General features: G+C 37.8%; 1 protein-coding gene across 1 annotated transcript in view; it reads right to left on the minus strand.

Moving 5' to 3' along the window:
- grip1 (glutamate receptor interacting protein 1) overlaps positions 1 to 14,387 on the minus strand; it is a 72,052-nt gene extending 57,665 nt beyond the window's left edge. The window contains exon 1 of the mRNA XM_087786973.1: positions 14,153 to 14,387. Within this exon, the coding sequence (XP_087643099.1) occupies positions 14,153 to 14,207 (55 nt within the window). The 5' untranslated portion in view covers positions 14,208 to 14,387. The remainder of the gene's footprint in view (positions 1 to 14,152) is intronic.
- Between the last annotated feature and the right edge of the window lie 262 nt (positions 14,388 to 14,649).

Raw genomic sequence — 14,649 nt, forward strand, 5'->3', positions numbered from 1 at the left:
AAATCTTTGCTTTACCGTTTTTGAAAAATTAAAAAAAAGGACTTTAGCCAATATGGAAATAAATGCAATCACCATCCCCGACCAAATGCTGTAAGCAGTGGTCACGTAGGTAGTGCCGCCGCTCGGTTGGGTGACCTGCAGCAAATTGTGTAGGGAAAAACATCATTCAAATAATAACCAGGAAGTTCTATTGCATGAGTCACGACTGTGTTAAATGAATTATTACAGAAAATGTGAGGAAAAGTATACTTATGTGAGATTGTTCAGCTTACATACTTGGACATTTGAGGAAGTTTTAAGTGAAAATTAGTTCTGTCTCAAGGTGGTAAAAAGGTACTTGAACCACGATAAAAAGCATAATATGGATTATTATGCTTCAAGTGAACGGCCCATCGTCGATCATTTCTTTAATGCAAAGTAGAAGAAGTAGAAGTCCTCACTCGCAAGTCCTCAGATCTAGCACACAGTCAAAGATGTCAGATGACCAGGAGGCCAGTAAATATTTCAAGGCAGTAAATATTTCACATGGATGAAATATGATATAAATACCAGGGAAAAGTCGTGTGACAGGCGACAGATCATCGCACAAGTAGACTCAAGTTAACTGGATTATGACACAGCACATGTTTTTTGAAGTCATGCGTCGACATCCTTTTGTCGGCAACACTCTGCCGCTCGTAATCCATCTGGGGAAACGTTCGCGACGCCGCCCCATAAAACCGTGAATACAGATGTTTGTGCGCACCTGACGCAGGTGCTGAGCACGTTGGTGCCGTTGAATAAAAGATTACGGAGGACTCGAACGATGACGGATGTCGTTTGCATCGTTCACGGGAGCATCGTGTGTTCTCTGGGATCGATTGACAGGAACGACCCCGAGAAAAAGAGCGATGACGGGAAAAATAAAGCTGCAGTAACGAATGCAGTGCTACTCGAAAGCATACTTAAAATACACTGTCATTAAATTGACAAATTCTGAGTCACACACACACACACTGCGATGAGCACACTCGGTGACACGCACACAAACACACACAGTCAGCACTTCATCCCAGAGTCAAAGAGAAGCAGAGACGACGCTGCAGACGGAGAGGGAGATGGAGAGAGAGAGCGAGAGAGAGAGGGAGAGAGAGAGTCCCTCGGTGAAATGTGTCGGAGACGATAGGGATAATACATTAAGCTGAGGAAAATGGATGCACACACACGTGTGCAAACACACACACACTCGCAGCCGAGATGAGAAGAGTTCTGACATCAGCACCTCTTTTAGAACACAGGCGTGTGTGCTCACGCTCTTATCTTTGTGAGGCACAGGTTTGAAACTCCTGCAGCAAAGGTACACAGGCAACCAAAAAAAAAGGCAATTTGGGGGTAAAAATCATTTCTGTGGCTTTGGATTGAAGGGAATGGAAATGATTTTTCCCATCACAACACGGGGCCACCAGAGGGGAAGGAAAACAATTACTGTAAGACAATACAACATTTAAGCATTCGTGGCAATAAAGGGTTTTTTAGGCCGGTGTGAATGACAAGTAAAATGCCATATAACTAAAAAGAATATGATACTAAAACAACACCAGTTGGTCTGTGATGGGGGCCACAGTGTGAACTGTCACAGACTGTTGGGGCCAAAATGACAGAAGAGCCGAAGCAAATGTTTAATGTCATAGGAATATTGAAATGTGTAACTATGGAATTATACTATAAAAAAAATAAGCTGACATTATTATGAATTTGTATATATTACCTGATTGTTTACATTCATTTGCTTAATACCCAGATTCTACGGGCGAGAGGCGGGGGACACCCTGGACAGGAAGACAGTCTGTCGCAGACAATCATTCGCACACACACACTCAAACCTATGGACAATTTACTTCCTTCTGTCTTTCCTCTGTATGTTTTTGGACTGGGGGAGGAAACCCTGGGGACAGTAAACCAGTAAACACTGGGAAAACATACAAATTCCACAGAGAAAGGTCAGAAGTTGGCTCCCTCCCGACCTGGAAGCGAACCGGCGACCTTTGTTTACAGATCTTGTTTTATATTCTTAATGTCAATCCGGTCAAAACATGATATAAATGGTGTTTTTTCTTTTAATTAGTCTTGATGTTTAGGAAGAAAAAAAAAGACCCGGCAAGAGCTGAACCAGTAATGAAAAACCAAACACTACAAAATAACATTTTTAGCTGTTCTAGACATAACAATTTGATGTCATTTGGATCAGAAATGTGGATCAAAACACACAAGATCATGGTTTCAATCTCAATCCCACAGCAGGTCAAACTCTTCTCGCAGTCTATGTTCCAGGGCGAACAATAATGTGTATTATTATTAACCACAGGCCCTTAAAAAGAATAATGAGTCTGATCACGATATTGTCTTTCACAGGAAGCTCTTAATTATCTCAGTGTTTGTCCTAAATCAAATTAATGTCCGTTGGAAACAAGTTTTACTCTTCCTGGAAGTTTCTGTATAGTTGTTGATGCTAATAGTATCAGTTCTTTAGCTTCTACTCACCACTGGTGGCAAACTACAGTCAAGTACAGAACAATGAAGGTAACCCGACCATTTGCGGCATCATCTGACGAAGGGTAACATGAAAAACTTATAAATATATATACTACAACCAGTCTGGGACAAATTATTATTGTGATATTCTGACTTAAGATGTGAAACTCACAATCAACAGGGCATGGATGACCTCCCCACACTAATACAAGAAGAAGTCTCTAGTGAAATGAATCACTGAAATAAAGTGGCAAAAGCTAGTGAATTTAAAAATATGTTTGCAAAATGAAAATGTTGCCAATTTCTTAAATGCATCTCTGAGGTCTAAGCTGAGGTTGATACTAATAAATCGTCTTTTATAGACATTAGAAAAAAATCTTAAAGTGGTCCATGATGTCATGTTGACTCACGTTTTCAATGCCGTCACACCCTACTTTTGTATTAAACACACGTCAAGGACGATTTCCAATCAACTCTAGGTTTTAACAAATAAGTGAGCAACACACAGTTAAGCTCTACTCCCAGCTCGACACCATTTTACACGAAGAAAAGTTTAAAAAAGGAAAATTGAACGACTTAACGCCGATAAAAGCCACTCAGGGAGTACTCGAGCACTCTAAATTCCAGTGTGAACTTAATTTATTAATAGAGCAAAAACAGACCATTAACTCTAAATACTTGTTTTAGAAATGACTAAAAAGTGGTATATTAAAGTATAAAAATTGACTGATACAACACAATTATTGTATGTATTACAGATCTAAAGAGGAATTGACCATTGTTAACAGGCATGCTCTGACATCGGACATAAAAATCGTTGGAACTGTTGCGTGAGACACAGGAGGAGAAAAAAAGTATCCGACACACTTGCTGTCAAAACTCGGTGTTAAATGAGGCGCTGCTTTTTGTTTTACTGTGACTCATGCAAAGCTACTCCAGTGGAGTTGCAAAAAGGAAAGAGAGAATACATCAGGAAATGAGCAGAGGATGCACTGAGGTTAAATGCGTATTCAGATTGGAACAAGAAAAAAAAAAAGGCTTTTTTTTTCCAGGCAAGAGAAAACTAATAATAGGTTCATGCTTTAAATAATTAATATACATGGTATGATGAATGGTTGTGCTAAATTTAAAAGGAAAAAAAATTACAGTCTGGCTGCCTGGTGCTGGAGAAATGATGTAGGAATTAAACATGGATGATATTGGCGGGACTTCCAATCTCTAACATCCCATAAACAATGTACGTCATCTACAGTAAATGACAACATAGATGCTGTAGAGCAGAAGTATTGAACTGTGTCTCACCCATTGAAATGCCTTCATCTATATTTTGAATTCTTTATTCAAAATGTACCTTCAATAAATAAGTTAATAATCACATAAAAGACTAACACAAAATATCAGGGGCTCCTTCCCATTATAGAGATTAAACTGTGTTTAATTTCAACAAAAAACATGTAAAAAACAATCTTATTTAAGATAATTTACGAAAGATGAGGATCAATAATGTGTTTCTCAGTTGAGACTGTGAAATTCCGTGGTCTGGGATCTTCAATTTATCATCATTTTCTTCACATCACGATGTTTAAACAACAATCCCTCACAGGTTGCAGCACACACCCCTTAAAAAATGGCTTCAGTAACGTGAACCCACTTTATTATCCCTCCCCCCCCGCTTTCATTAGCCTTTATTAGCAGTAATGACGGCGTCGCCACGCCAGTCACCAGCTGCTTCACGTGTCGACGTCGCGAGGCTCTTTCCTTTAATTCATTGATTCCCACTTGACTCTAATTGAGTGTGTTGGTAGTAAGTGGACCACCGGTACCGAGTGGAGAAGCAAGTATGCAGAAGACGTGAGGGGCTCATGAACATAACAAAATGATTATTACCATATGTTATTTAGACAAGTAAAAAAAAAAAACTGAACGATGATCATTAAAATGTAATTTAGCCTTGAATCATACTGAACATAAATCATCTGTAACTCATCAGTCATTTATTGATGTCAATTATCTCTGCACGCCCTAAGATGAAATAATTAGTTGAGTAACAATATCAATTTCTTTACCATCTAAATGTTGTATAAACATTTTGTTAAGACTTGTTCCCCTGATTACTTACTGTTCCGACCATAGTGGGATATTTCAAAGGTCAGTTCCGTTGCAGTTTAAGAAGGTTATAAGGTAAGGTAAGGTAAGGTAAAACTTTATTGATCCCTCAGGAGGTCTCCTTTGGGAAATTGTTTTTTACCAATAGCCAGCAATTTTTCATAAACAATAAAAAATAATACATAAAAAATAAAATAAGAAGAACATAAAGAGGAAGAACAAGATGACACAATCTAAGTCTAAAGACAAAGACAAAGGACATAGGTCAAGGAAAGAAAAACAACAAAGACAAAGATACAAAGACTAACATGGAACAGAACATCCAGATACTTTCACTCCACTCCTGCCCCCAAACTCAGAATTGTACAATTTAATAGCCCGAGGGATGAATGAGTCCCTGAGTCTATTTGTTTTGCACCTGGGAGGAGCATTCGTGCACTCATTCTGCTTCTCTGCTCACTGATGACAGTGTTCAGAGGATGACTGTCATCATCCATGATGGACAGTAGTTTGTTCAATGATATCCTCTCAGCAACTGTCACCAGTGAGTCCAGCTTCATTCCAACCACAGAACCAGCCCTCCTGATCAACCTGTCCAACCTGTTGACACTCCTCTTGGACACATTTCCACCCCAACACACCACAGCATAGAACAGGACACTGGCCACCACAGACTGGTAGAACATGCAGAGGAGCTTCTTGCAGATGTTAAATGATCGAAGCCTCCTCAGAAAGTACAGTCTACTCTGAACCTTCTTATACACATGGTCTGTGTTGCAGGACCAGTCCAGTTTACTGTCCATCCACACACATAAGGTGAGGACACAGACCTACGTACAGATTATGTCGTAAATAAGAGTCTCCGTCATCATAAAAAAAACAATTCAACGTCATTAACCCCCGAGGATGAAGCTGAGAATTTAGGACACAGTGAGGACCCAACAATGGGTTCAGAAAGACCCTGAGAGGAAAAAACAGGTGCTGGTCCCTTCTGGACTCTTTAAGATAGAGGTCACAACGCCGTGAGGCTGTAAAACATGACCTTCCTACCTGTGGTTACTCACAGGAACAGTTCCATTGTGTAATATTGGATGAAAAGCTGGGTTTAGCACAGAAAGAGAAGGTTACAAAAGCCAACTATCTGTCAGGATATGTTTTTAATACAATATGTCTGAGGGCTGAACAACATGTATTAATGTCATAAAAGGTAATTTACATCAGACTATTTCCCGAACTTACATTTGTTTTACAGTCGGTTTTATCTAGGTGCCTCTCGGCTGAGTCAGCAGTGTGTTCTAATAAAAGCACTCGGCGTCTTGAGATTCCCTTTTTCTAAAAAGCTTTGACATTATTAATCACTGCCGGTTTCTATTAAAGCATCGGGTCGACCCAACAATCCACCTGAAAATGAAACACAACGTACTTTACTGCTTGGTTTTTTAACTTTTCCTCGAAACATTCACAAGACCGATGCAAAGGTCACGACCTGGTCCAGGAATGATAAACTGACTGAGAAGCTTGAAAAAAAAAAAAAACTTTGTTTTTAAGTTTTTATTGAAACAAAGCTGACGTATAGCAGGAAAATAACATGTTGACAATGTTGATAACTTTGCTGAATAAATAGTAATAGTTAAATCCGACATTTTAAAAGGTATTGATTAACATTCCAATCCATGTTTTCATTATGAAAAGAAAAAAATAGCAATTCAGAATAAGAAGTGTTCACAACAACCATTCTACACTTCAGCAGCAATAACGTATGAACTTAAATAAGAAATACCTTGCATTTTATCATTTATAAAAAAAATCTGATGGTTACCTTCATTTTACACAGTCATGACTCGCACTGTAGAACTCTAGCTATTTAACGGTGGTCCATATTACGCAACTTAACCTGAGTTACCAAACCAGACGTGGTTGCTACCCAAGTGACCACCCAACTATTTAAAAACTATAGTATCCGACAGTTGCACTTGTTTCAATTGTGTATAAACGCCCTTTTTCCGCAGACTGTGGCAGTTTTCGCAACCGTCAATAGAGTTGCAATTACACTGTTCTACCAGTGGGGGGGTGTAGAAACAAATATGTTCAATATTCCATAATGCTGCTTGAACTAGAAGGCAGTTATTATTGCATCCATGAATTCAACATTTAAAACTCTTCTACCAATAATTAAAATAACAATTGCAGTTTGCAGGGCTTGCAATTGTTACGGTGAAACACGTAGCCTTTTTCAGAATTCTTTTTAATCACTGTTGAACCATATATAAGGAAAATAAACAACCTTCTGTGGACAGAAGGGATATATATTGAAGGAAATGGGTAAAAAGAAATTGACGCTTAGACTTAAAATATGGTCATATATAATTTACACTGTCATTATTAATTATATAGACTAAATATTATTATTTGTGATATTTCTTCTCATAAGAAATGCCCTGCTGATTTGAAGAATTTCTCTACACATGAACGTTAAGTTTTCTCACACCCTCAGGTTTGTGTTAAACCATTAATTGTTGAGGTCTATTGCTGGAAATAACTTTTTAATATAACAATCGGTCGTAGACTAATGTAGTTGAACCCAGCGGGGACCTCATTTAAACATCTTAAGCACTGTGGGAGTCATTTCCTCTTTATCGTACTGCCACAGGAAATTTTAATGGACAAAGCGTACACGTTGCTCTGATTCATATAGTATTATTCCACTGTGAGTTCACTGCGGCCCGTCTTAGATCTTAGATTCAGTTTCTGTAGATGTACTCATAATATTGTTTTAAACTTCTTAAGACATTTTTATTTGTGCAGGCTTTTCCCTTATATTCTAGAACTTCTGTGTTTGTCTTATGTGTCTTGATCTTTTAAAGTATATATTTTAACTGTGTATTCTTTTGATTGTTAAAGCGCTTTGTGACCCTGGTCTAGAAAGATCTTTACAAATAACCTTTACTTACCCTTACTTATTTACTTACTTAAATGGTTGAAAACGAACACTTAAATTGTAAAATACAAATATACATAGCAACTCCTTGTACAACAACAAAAATATAACCCTTATCTGTTGATGACTCAGTCTCACATATGACCAACCACGTCGACATACATTCACATATCCAATATCAGTCCGTTTTCAAACATAGCCTGACAATTCAGATATAAGAAACTATATTTAAAGACATATGTTGGAAAAGAAGAGATTCATCGGCATGCCTTGGTTAGCAAACTTATAAAAGAACTTTCATTTAAGTAAATTGGCCTTTAAAGCAGCCCTATGTAGGTTGGACAAATGTGTTTCTGGCTCCCCCCGCTGTTAGAAGAGTGTAATTGCAACAGTGTACACACTCATGTATAAACAAAAAACCAGGTGGAGCAGAAGCCCTCTACATATTTGCACCTCATCATGTCTCGGCGGGGAAGGTTTGAACTCCCCTGACATGAATCACGAGGGTGTTATTAGCCTCCACGTCTAGACCAATTAGCTGTTAAAGCAGATTTTAATGTTTCATAGTTTGAGTTCCATTTTTCATCCGTCTCTCCCTCCTTCATTCAGTCACTGTTGCACTAATGACTCGCGCTGAGAAAAACATTTAAACTCTCGCACATCGATGATGTGACCTATATCAATGACCAGCGGTGATTAATAGTACACGCTCAGCACGCTCGGGCGAACAGCGAGTAAACACCATAACTGTTATCGGATATTTATTTGGTTCGCCTTCTGGGTCGCCTGATTTATCCTCTTCCGGATTCATCCAACATTTTTTGCCTTGTAAATACCGAGGTCCTGCTGAGGAGACTCAATGAGCCGAAACCATATTTGTTTTATTCGACGTGCGGATGAATTATCATAATGAAACGACATTTATTGAAATAATCACAGCTTATACTTCACGCGGAGGAAACAATTACGTCTCGTGATTGAACGGCTCGGCCTCGTATACTGGCTCCAATTAAACACAAACAGACATAAGTCAAAACAGAGTCACTTCGGTGATGTTCTGGATGCATTACAACAACGTGTCAAGCTCGAAGCCCCGAGGGACGAATTCAGCCAAGTCATTTTACGAGGCCCCCGAAAACAGCTTTTTATATGGTTCAAAATAAAATGAAACGTAATAATTTATATCGTTTTAAGTGTATATTTAATGCACAACAAAAGAAAATTGCATAATGTTTTAGCTACTTAACTAAGTAAGTAATTTTTATTTGTATAGCGCTTTTCCAGACCAGGGTCACAAAGCGCTTAAACAATCAAAACAATATTCAATAAAATATATACTTTAAAGGTCAAGATAAAACTGATAACACAACAGGAGTTCCAGAAAATCAATGAAAAGCCTGAACAAATAAAAACGTCTTACGTCATTATATTAGGGTTTAAAAGACAGTTTGTTTTTTTCGGGGTTTAACCGTCAATAATCAATGTTTTCAAAAGCTTAAAGGAAATGATTTCAACGCACGCCTGTATTTCAGGATGTGTTTGGCGTAACAAGTCCCTTGAGCCATAGAGATTACTTATGTTAAAATTGGCCTCAAATTATAAACAGAGCCTTTGATGTTGCATTCTGTGTCTAAACTATTACATATTAGAATTAATTTACATTTTGTTTCCACAACTTGTCAAAGCCCACATGAATTACCAAAAGGATTATTGCCAAACTTAATAAACGCGAGACCCCGGAGCCAAATCGTTATGAAAAGCTTGAAAAATGTAATGTTTGCTAAAAAAAAAAATAGATTTAATATTATATTTATAATGCATTGCTTTCAGGCTGCTTTCAAGCAAGAAGAGATTAGAAACGTCTACAATTAACGTGTTTCGAAATAAACCACTGAGAAGCTTAGATTGTCAGTAAGAATCATTAGAATTCTTTGAATTAGAAGTCTTGCGTTATCACAGGGTCAAGGTGACCCGAAGGCCTGAAAACAAATGTGTTTGAGGTATCCCTTGTGTCAAGGTGAGCTAAATACAAACACAATTGTTTTCGGGCCTTCGGGTCACCTTGACCCGGAGATAACACAAGGGATACCTCAAACACATTTGTTTTCAGGCCTACAGTGTTTCTTCAATTCAGTTATATACAGTGTTATTTAATTATTGTATATTTGTTCAGTGTTGTGATAATATGTCAATTTTAAATATACATATTATTTGATAGTATACTATTCTTTCTTTCTGTACACATATTATTGATAGCTACGAAACTCTTAAGCACTTTGCAACTATGACTCCATTATCCTCTTCAAAACTAAAATCCAAGATAACCTGCTCCAGATAGCGTATAATTCGTAGTTCATTCTCATCTCTAAGTGCCTCACTTTATTGTGTATTCCTTTCAGTACTTATAAAGTGAGCTCGAGTGTTTTGAAAGGGCAGATAAAACGAATATATATATATCGTTTTCAGAATCGGAAAAACATTAATAGGGTTTATTGTGGTGGCAGTACATAATAAAATAATATTATAATTGAAATTATTATCTAAATATAGAAAACTATTTATTTACTAAAAAAAAATTTAATCAGTTTATTTAAAGCACAATAATAAGAAAAAGAAAAATAACATTTTAGATTCAAAATGAATAAAGATAAATATTCATCTGTTAAAATATAGGTTGATCCATTATTCAGTGTCCATCTATTTTCTCTGCTGCCATCTTTACTTTCTCATCACTTTTTACCAGCTGGTCATCTGCTTTAATATACGGGAGATTCGCTGCATCTCTGGAACCCCCTTGAGAACACACCTTATGTTCCACGGGAACATCTTCGACCCCCGGAACGAAGGAGGGTTGAAGACGCTCCATGTTTCACTCTCACCTGGAGCCGAGCGTCACCTCCCTGTTCCCAGCTGCTGCTCTCGTCGATGAGAGCCCATAAAGCAAATTACTTTTTATCTACAGGACATAATCGACTATTGGTCGTAAAGTGAAAACACTTTAGTCGGGAGTCACACTCCAAAAAAAAAAAAACCTCGCGAACCAGCAAACAAAAGCCGCCGCTGGCGTCCAGGAGTGAAATTAACTACAGATTAACCAAACACTCCTGGATCAACACTTGACTGGTCAACCTTGAGGGGAAGGAAAGTTAGAATCGCACCAAGGTGTATTCATTAAATCCACCGGCTAGAACTGAGGCTCGCCTCATCCCGCCTCAGCAACTCGTGTACAGTTCGGAGTTCAAACCGTTTAAATGCAAAGCTAAAAATGGTCCGTTGAATCCGACACCTCGTGTAAATGGAGAATTACGAGTTAAGTTGGGCGACGACACGTCACATCTTTTTCTTTTTTTTTTTTTGACTAACTACTCAAGGTCAACTTACAATTCTCTTTTTCTATCAGTGCCGCCTGTGAACAAGGAAGGTATGAGTCAGGCAGTGCAGAAAATGACACGATTAAAAGGAAGAGGTGAACAATGAGCAGCCAGCAAGGTTTGTGCAAAAAAAAAAAAAAGCTGCAATGACATTCATAAATCATGGTAAAAAGAAGCTTAACACCTTTATTGAATCAACATTTAATGAGTTTTCAGTAGACAACAAGTTGAGGATTTTAAATCTTGCTTTTTTTCCAATAAGATTCTGAAAGAGGTTATTAAAAAGCATCAGTGTTTATCGTAATACATTTTCTATTTCTTAAAATGTCACGGTTTAACATAATTGTTGTTATTTTTTCATCTTGTTAAATTACATTTTTTCCCACGTAATTCATTTTGAATTCCCCACTCATCGTTTTTGTAATTTTTTTAATATACATTGTGTAAATATATCCCCACAAAATATAATTTGGTATTTATATACCGATGTATTCATCTTAGAAAATGTTTATTATACATTTATTAAATCCACATTATTGTTTTGGATGTAATTTTTTTATTAAGGTTAGCTTTTATTGGCTCTCTCTGCACAGTCTCGAACATGAAACCTATTCTCCATTTCTACTCTTCTCCTCCACCTTATGTATTCTTTTTTTACTAGGATGATGAAGTAGAGTGTAAATCAAATTTGATCTTTGGCAGGGAGCCAGAGAAATAGTATCAGGGCGGAGAGGGAGTACTTTATTTATCAGTTTTACTTCCCCCCTGCATTCTCTTAACTAATTCCTGACCATCATTGTGCTTTAAATTTAAAAAAAGATATGATTTGCCAGTGACATAATAGGATTTAAGTTGTTTTAGTATAATCTAGTCTCATGTATTTGTATCTGTAATCCTTCATCAGGTCACAAAACAAAACAAAAACATTTTTGAATAAGATAGAGAAGGGATTACTAATACAGCACGATACAAAAGAGGACAAAGTTAGCAGTTGATAGAACTCCATAAAGGTGTTTTCTGTCAGGTTTCATCATAAAACAAGAGGCTGCTGGGCAGAACTGAGTGTGTTCTAATTAAAACTGACAGCTTTTCCAGATCAGTTCATTACTTCTATTCTTGTGTGGCTACAATTGTTCTTGTCTCCTCAACCACAAAGTGTCAAAAAAAACAACGAATAAAAAATACTCTTCCTTCAATGTCATTTTCATCCATTTTATTTCTTCAAGTTCATAAAAAAGTATTTACAAGTGGATGCATCTTATCTCTGAAGAGAATATTTCCTATGAAAATTAAAACTAGATTAATTGAAGGTCCAGACTTTTTTCTCTAGGAAAACAAATCAAAATCCCTGCAGGGACGGGGATCCATGCCAACAACCTTCCGATTACAATTTAATCTCTTCGCTAAGCAGCCGTATATGTGCGGTTCTGGAACTGTTTGGCCCTCTTAAAAATTCTGAATGTGGTATGCTGGTGACACATCTAGGGCACTTCAGAATCATATTCAATTTATTTCCTCACTAGGAACAGCTTATCTTATTTATGAACCTTTTTAGCAAGATGTTTAGCATTCTTTACACTTTAAAGGTATATGCTGGATCAATTAATAATAATATATTTTTTTAAATCATGTAAAGAAAGAAGCTTTTTTTAAACATTCAGGAAGGAAAAAAAATACTACCTCAGTCTCATAATATTAAATGTCATATTTATTGTCTTTTGTATTGTCACCCAGGTGTCATTTTTAAGAACAGCTGAATTCATCCCATAATAGACGAGAAGCACTTAATTTCAGATATAATGTATCAAATACTTTACGTTTTCTTTTAGATATTCTTAATTCCATAATAAGAATTGTAGATTATTGATTTCAACTGCAGATTTACAGCATTTAGATTCAAATCTATAAAATATTCAACGATACAATGTGCTACAAATTTGACCTCCATGACCCCGGCTAGCACTAGTTATGTACTAAGCTAGCAAGTATACAATCATCTTAAAAGGCCCTTCACTTAAAATAACAGATACAAATATTTCAGTTTGAAATATCCATCAACTCTGCAGCAGTACGTGGATGGTACGGTTAAGCATTATGGAAAATACCGACAAGAAAGGATAGGGACCTTGGCTCCTAAAAAGGTTTGAGTGATGTCATCTATAGAAAAAAAAATCGTGTCTTTGTTAGTGCACATGAAAGCGTTTTGGAAAGATTGCAAAATTTTCAACGAGAAAAAAAATTTGAAGGAAGTAACTTCAACGTTGGAATTTATTAATTGATTGATAATCCTTTATTTGTCTCGCATTTTTGGGGAAATATGAATTGTTCAGGAGAATATAAAGTAAAAAATATATGGAAAAACATACTAATAAATATAATAATAATAAATATAAAAAAGCAACAATTAAAAGTACAGGGAGAATGTCAATTACTGGGGATTAGATTTATTTAAATCAACATATTTGTGGACATATTGTAAATGTTTCTAACTGATATTAAAATACATAACGTAGTTCACAATCAACTTTACATGTTTGATCCTTTCACATGTATTCTGACAGATTAGAATGACATGTAATAAATACATAATGAATCATAATATAATATTGTGGAAATGTGTCATTTTTATTGTGTTTTAAAGGACAAACTAGAGATTAAAGAATGGAATCAGAAACTCCACGAGAGTGTGTTGGTTAAGCGGCATTCAATTAATTAAAAATGTTCTTAAATATAAACAATAAATCATAACTAAACGAACCATAAATACGAAACCAACAGTGACCGTACGAAGGGTCACACATGTCCGCGTCATACCTGTAAGTCACGTCACTCGGGTGTCACTCTCACATGCACGTCTGCGGTACGCACGCACGCACACACGGGCACAAGGGCACGAGGGCAGAACCTCGCTGACCATCCATACATCTGCGACCCGAACCCTTAAACCGGCGGTGGAAGCTGCTGACTCGGCGGTCAGCGAGCACGTTATCGCCCGAGTTAAAAAAAAAAAAAAACACAACCGTCGCGTCATCCAAACCTCACCCGTTGCGTCAGATTTACACGCGATTCAACACCGTCTCAACTTTCACTCGCTCCGGCGCCGAACCAGCGACCGCACGCTGAACACAGATAGCACCGGAGATAACGCGCGCCTCCTCACACACACGCGCGTGCACACACACACACACATTCGCCGGGTCTTGAATCAACGGGTTCCGTCCTTTACCTCCTTCCTGGTCCGGTTGGAGACAGGCTGGGATGTTCTTCTTCCAGCCGGGCATGATGCACCTCAGGGCGGATAGGGAGTCCAGGGCGGCCCGCTAGCAGACACACACCACGGGCAGCGGCGACAGAAACATGGCTAAGTTAGCATTAGCTTTTTTCCCCGAGACTTCAGCGGGACCCACCTCCCCTCTCTCTCGCTCTCTCTGGGTCTTACCTCGCTCTACCTCCCCCTTTTCTCGCGTCGACACGCAGGTCTCTCTCTCTCTCTCTCTCTCTCTCTTTCCTTTTCTTTTCGCTCTTTGTCTATGTCTCTCGACCCCCTCCCTCCCCGCCCCCCCGCCTGTAACTCTACCCTCCAGTGGACTCCAGTGGTGACGTGATGATCATCACTGAAGTCTACGAGCCTAGAACAGGTATGAATGGATGACGAGCTCGAGGCAAAAGGATGGAGATGGTTTAATGTCACATCGACGCGTGACTCTCATCCTCATTCATTCA

The sequence above is a fragment of the Callionymus lyra genome, chromosome 3 (assembly GCF_982586985.1).
Source record: "Callionymus lyra chromosome 3, fCalLyr1.hap1.1, whole genome shotgun sequence".
NCBI classification, from domain to species: Eukaryota; Metazoa; Chordata; class Actinopteri; order Syngnathiformes; family Callionymidae; genus Callionymus; species Callionymus lyra.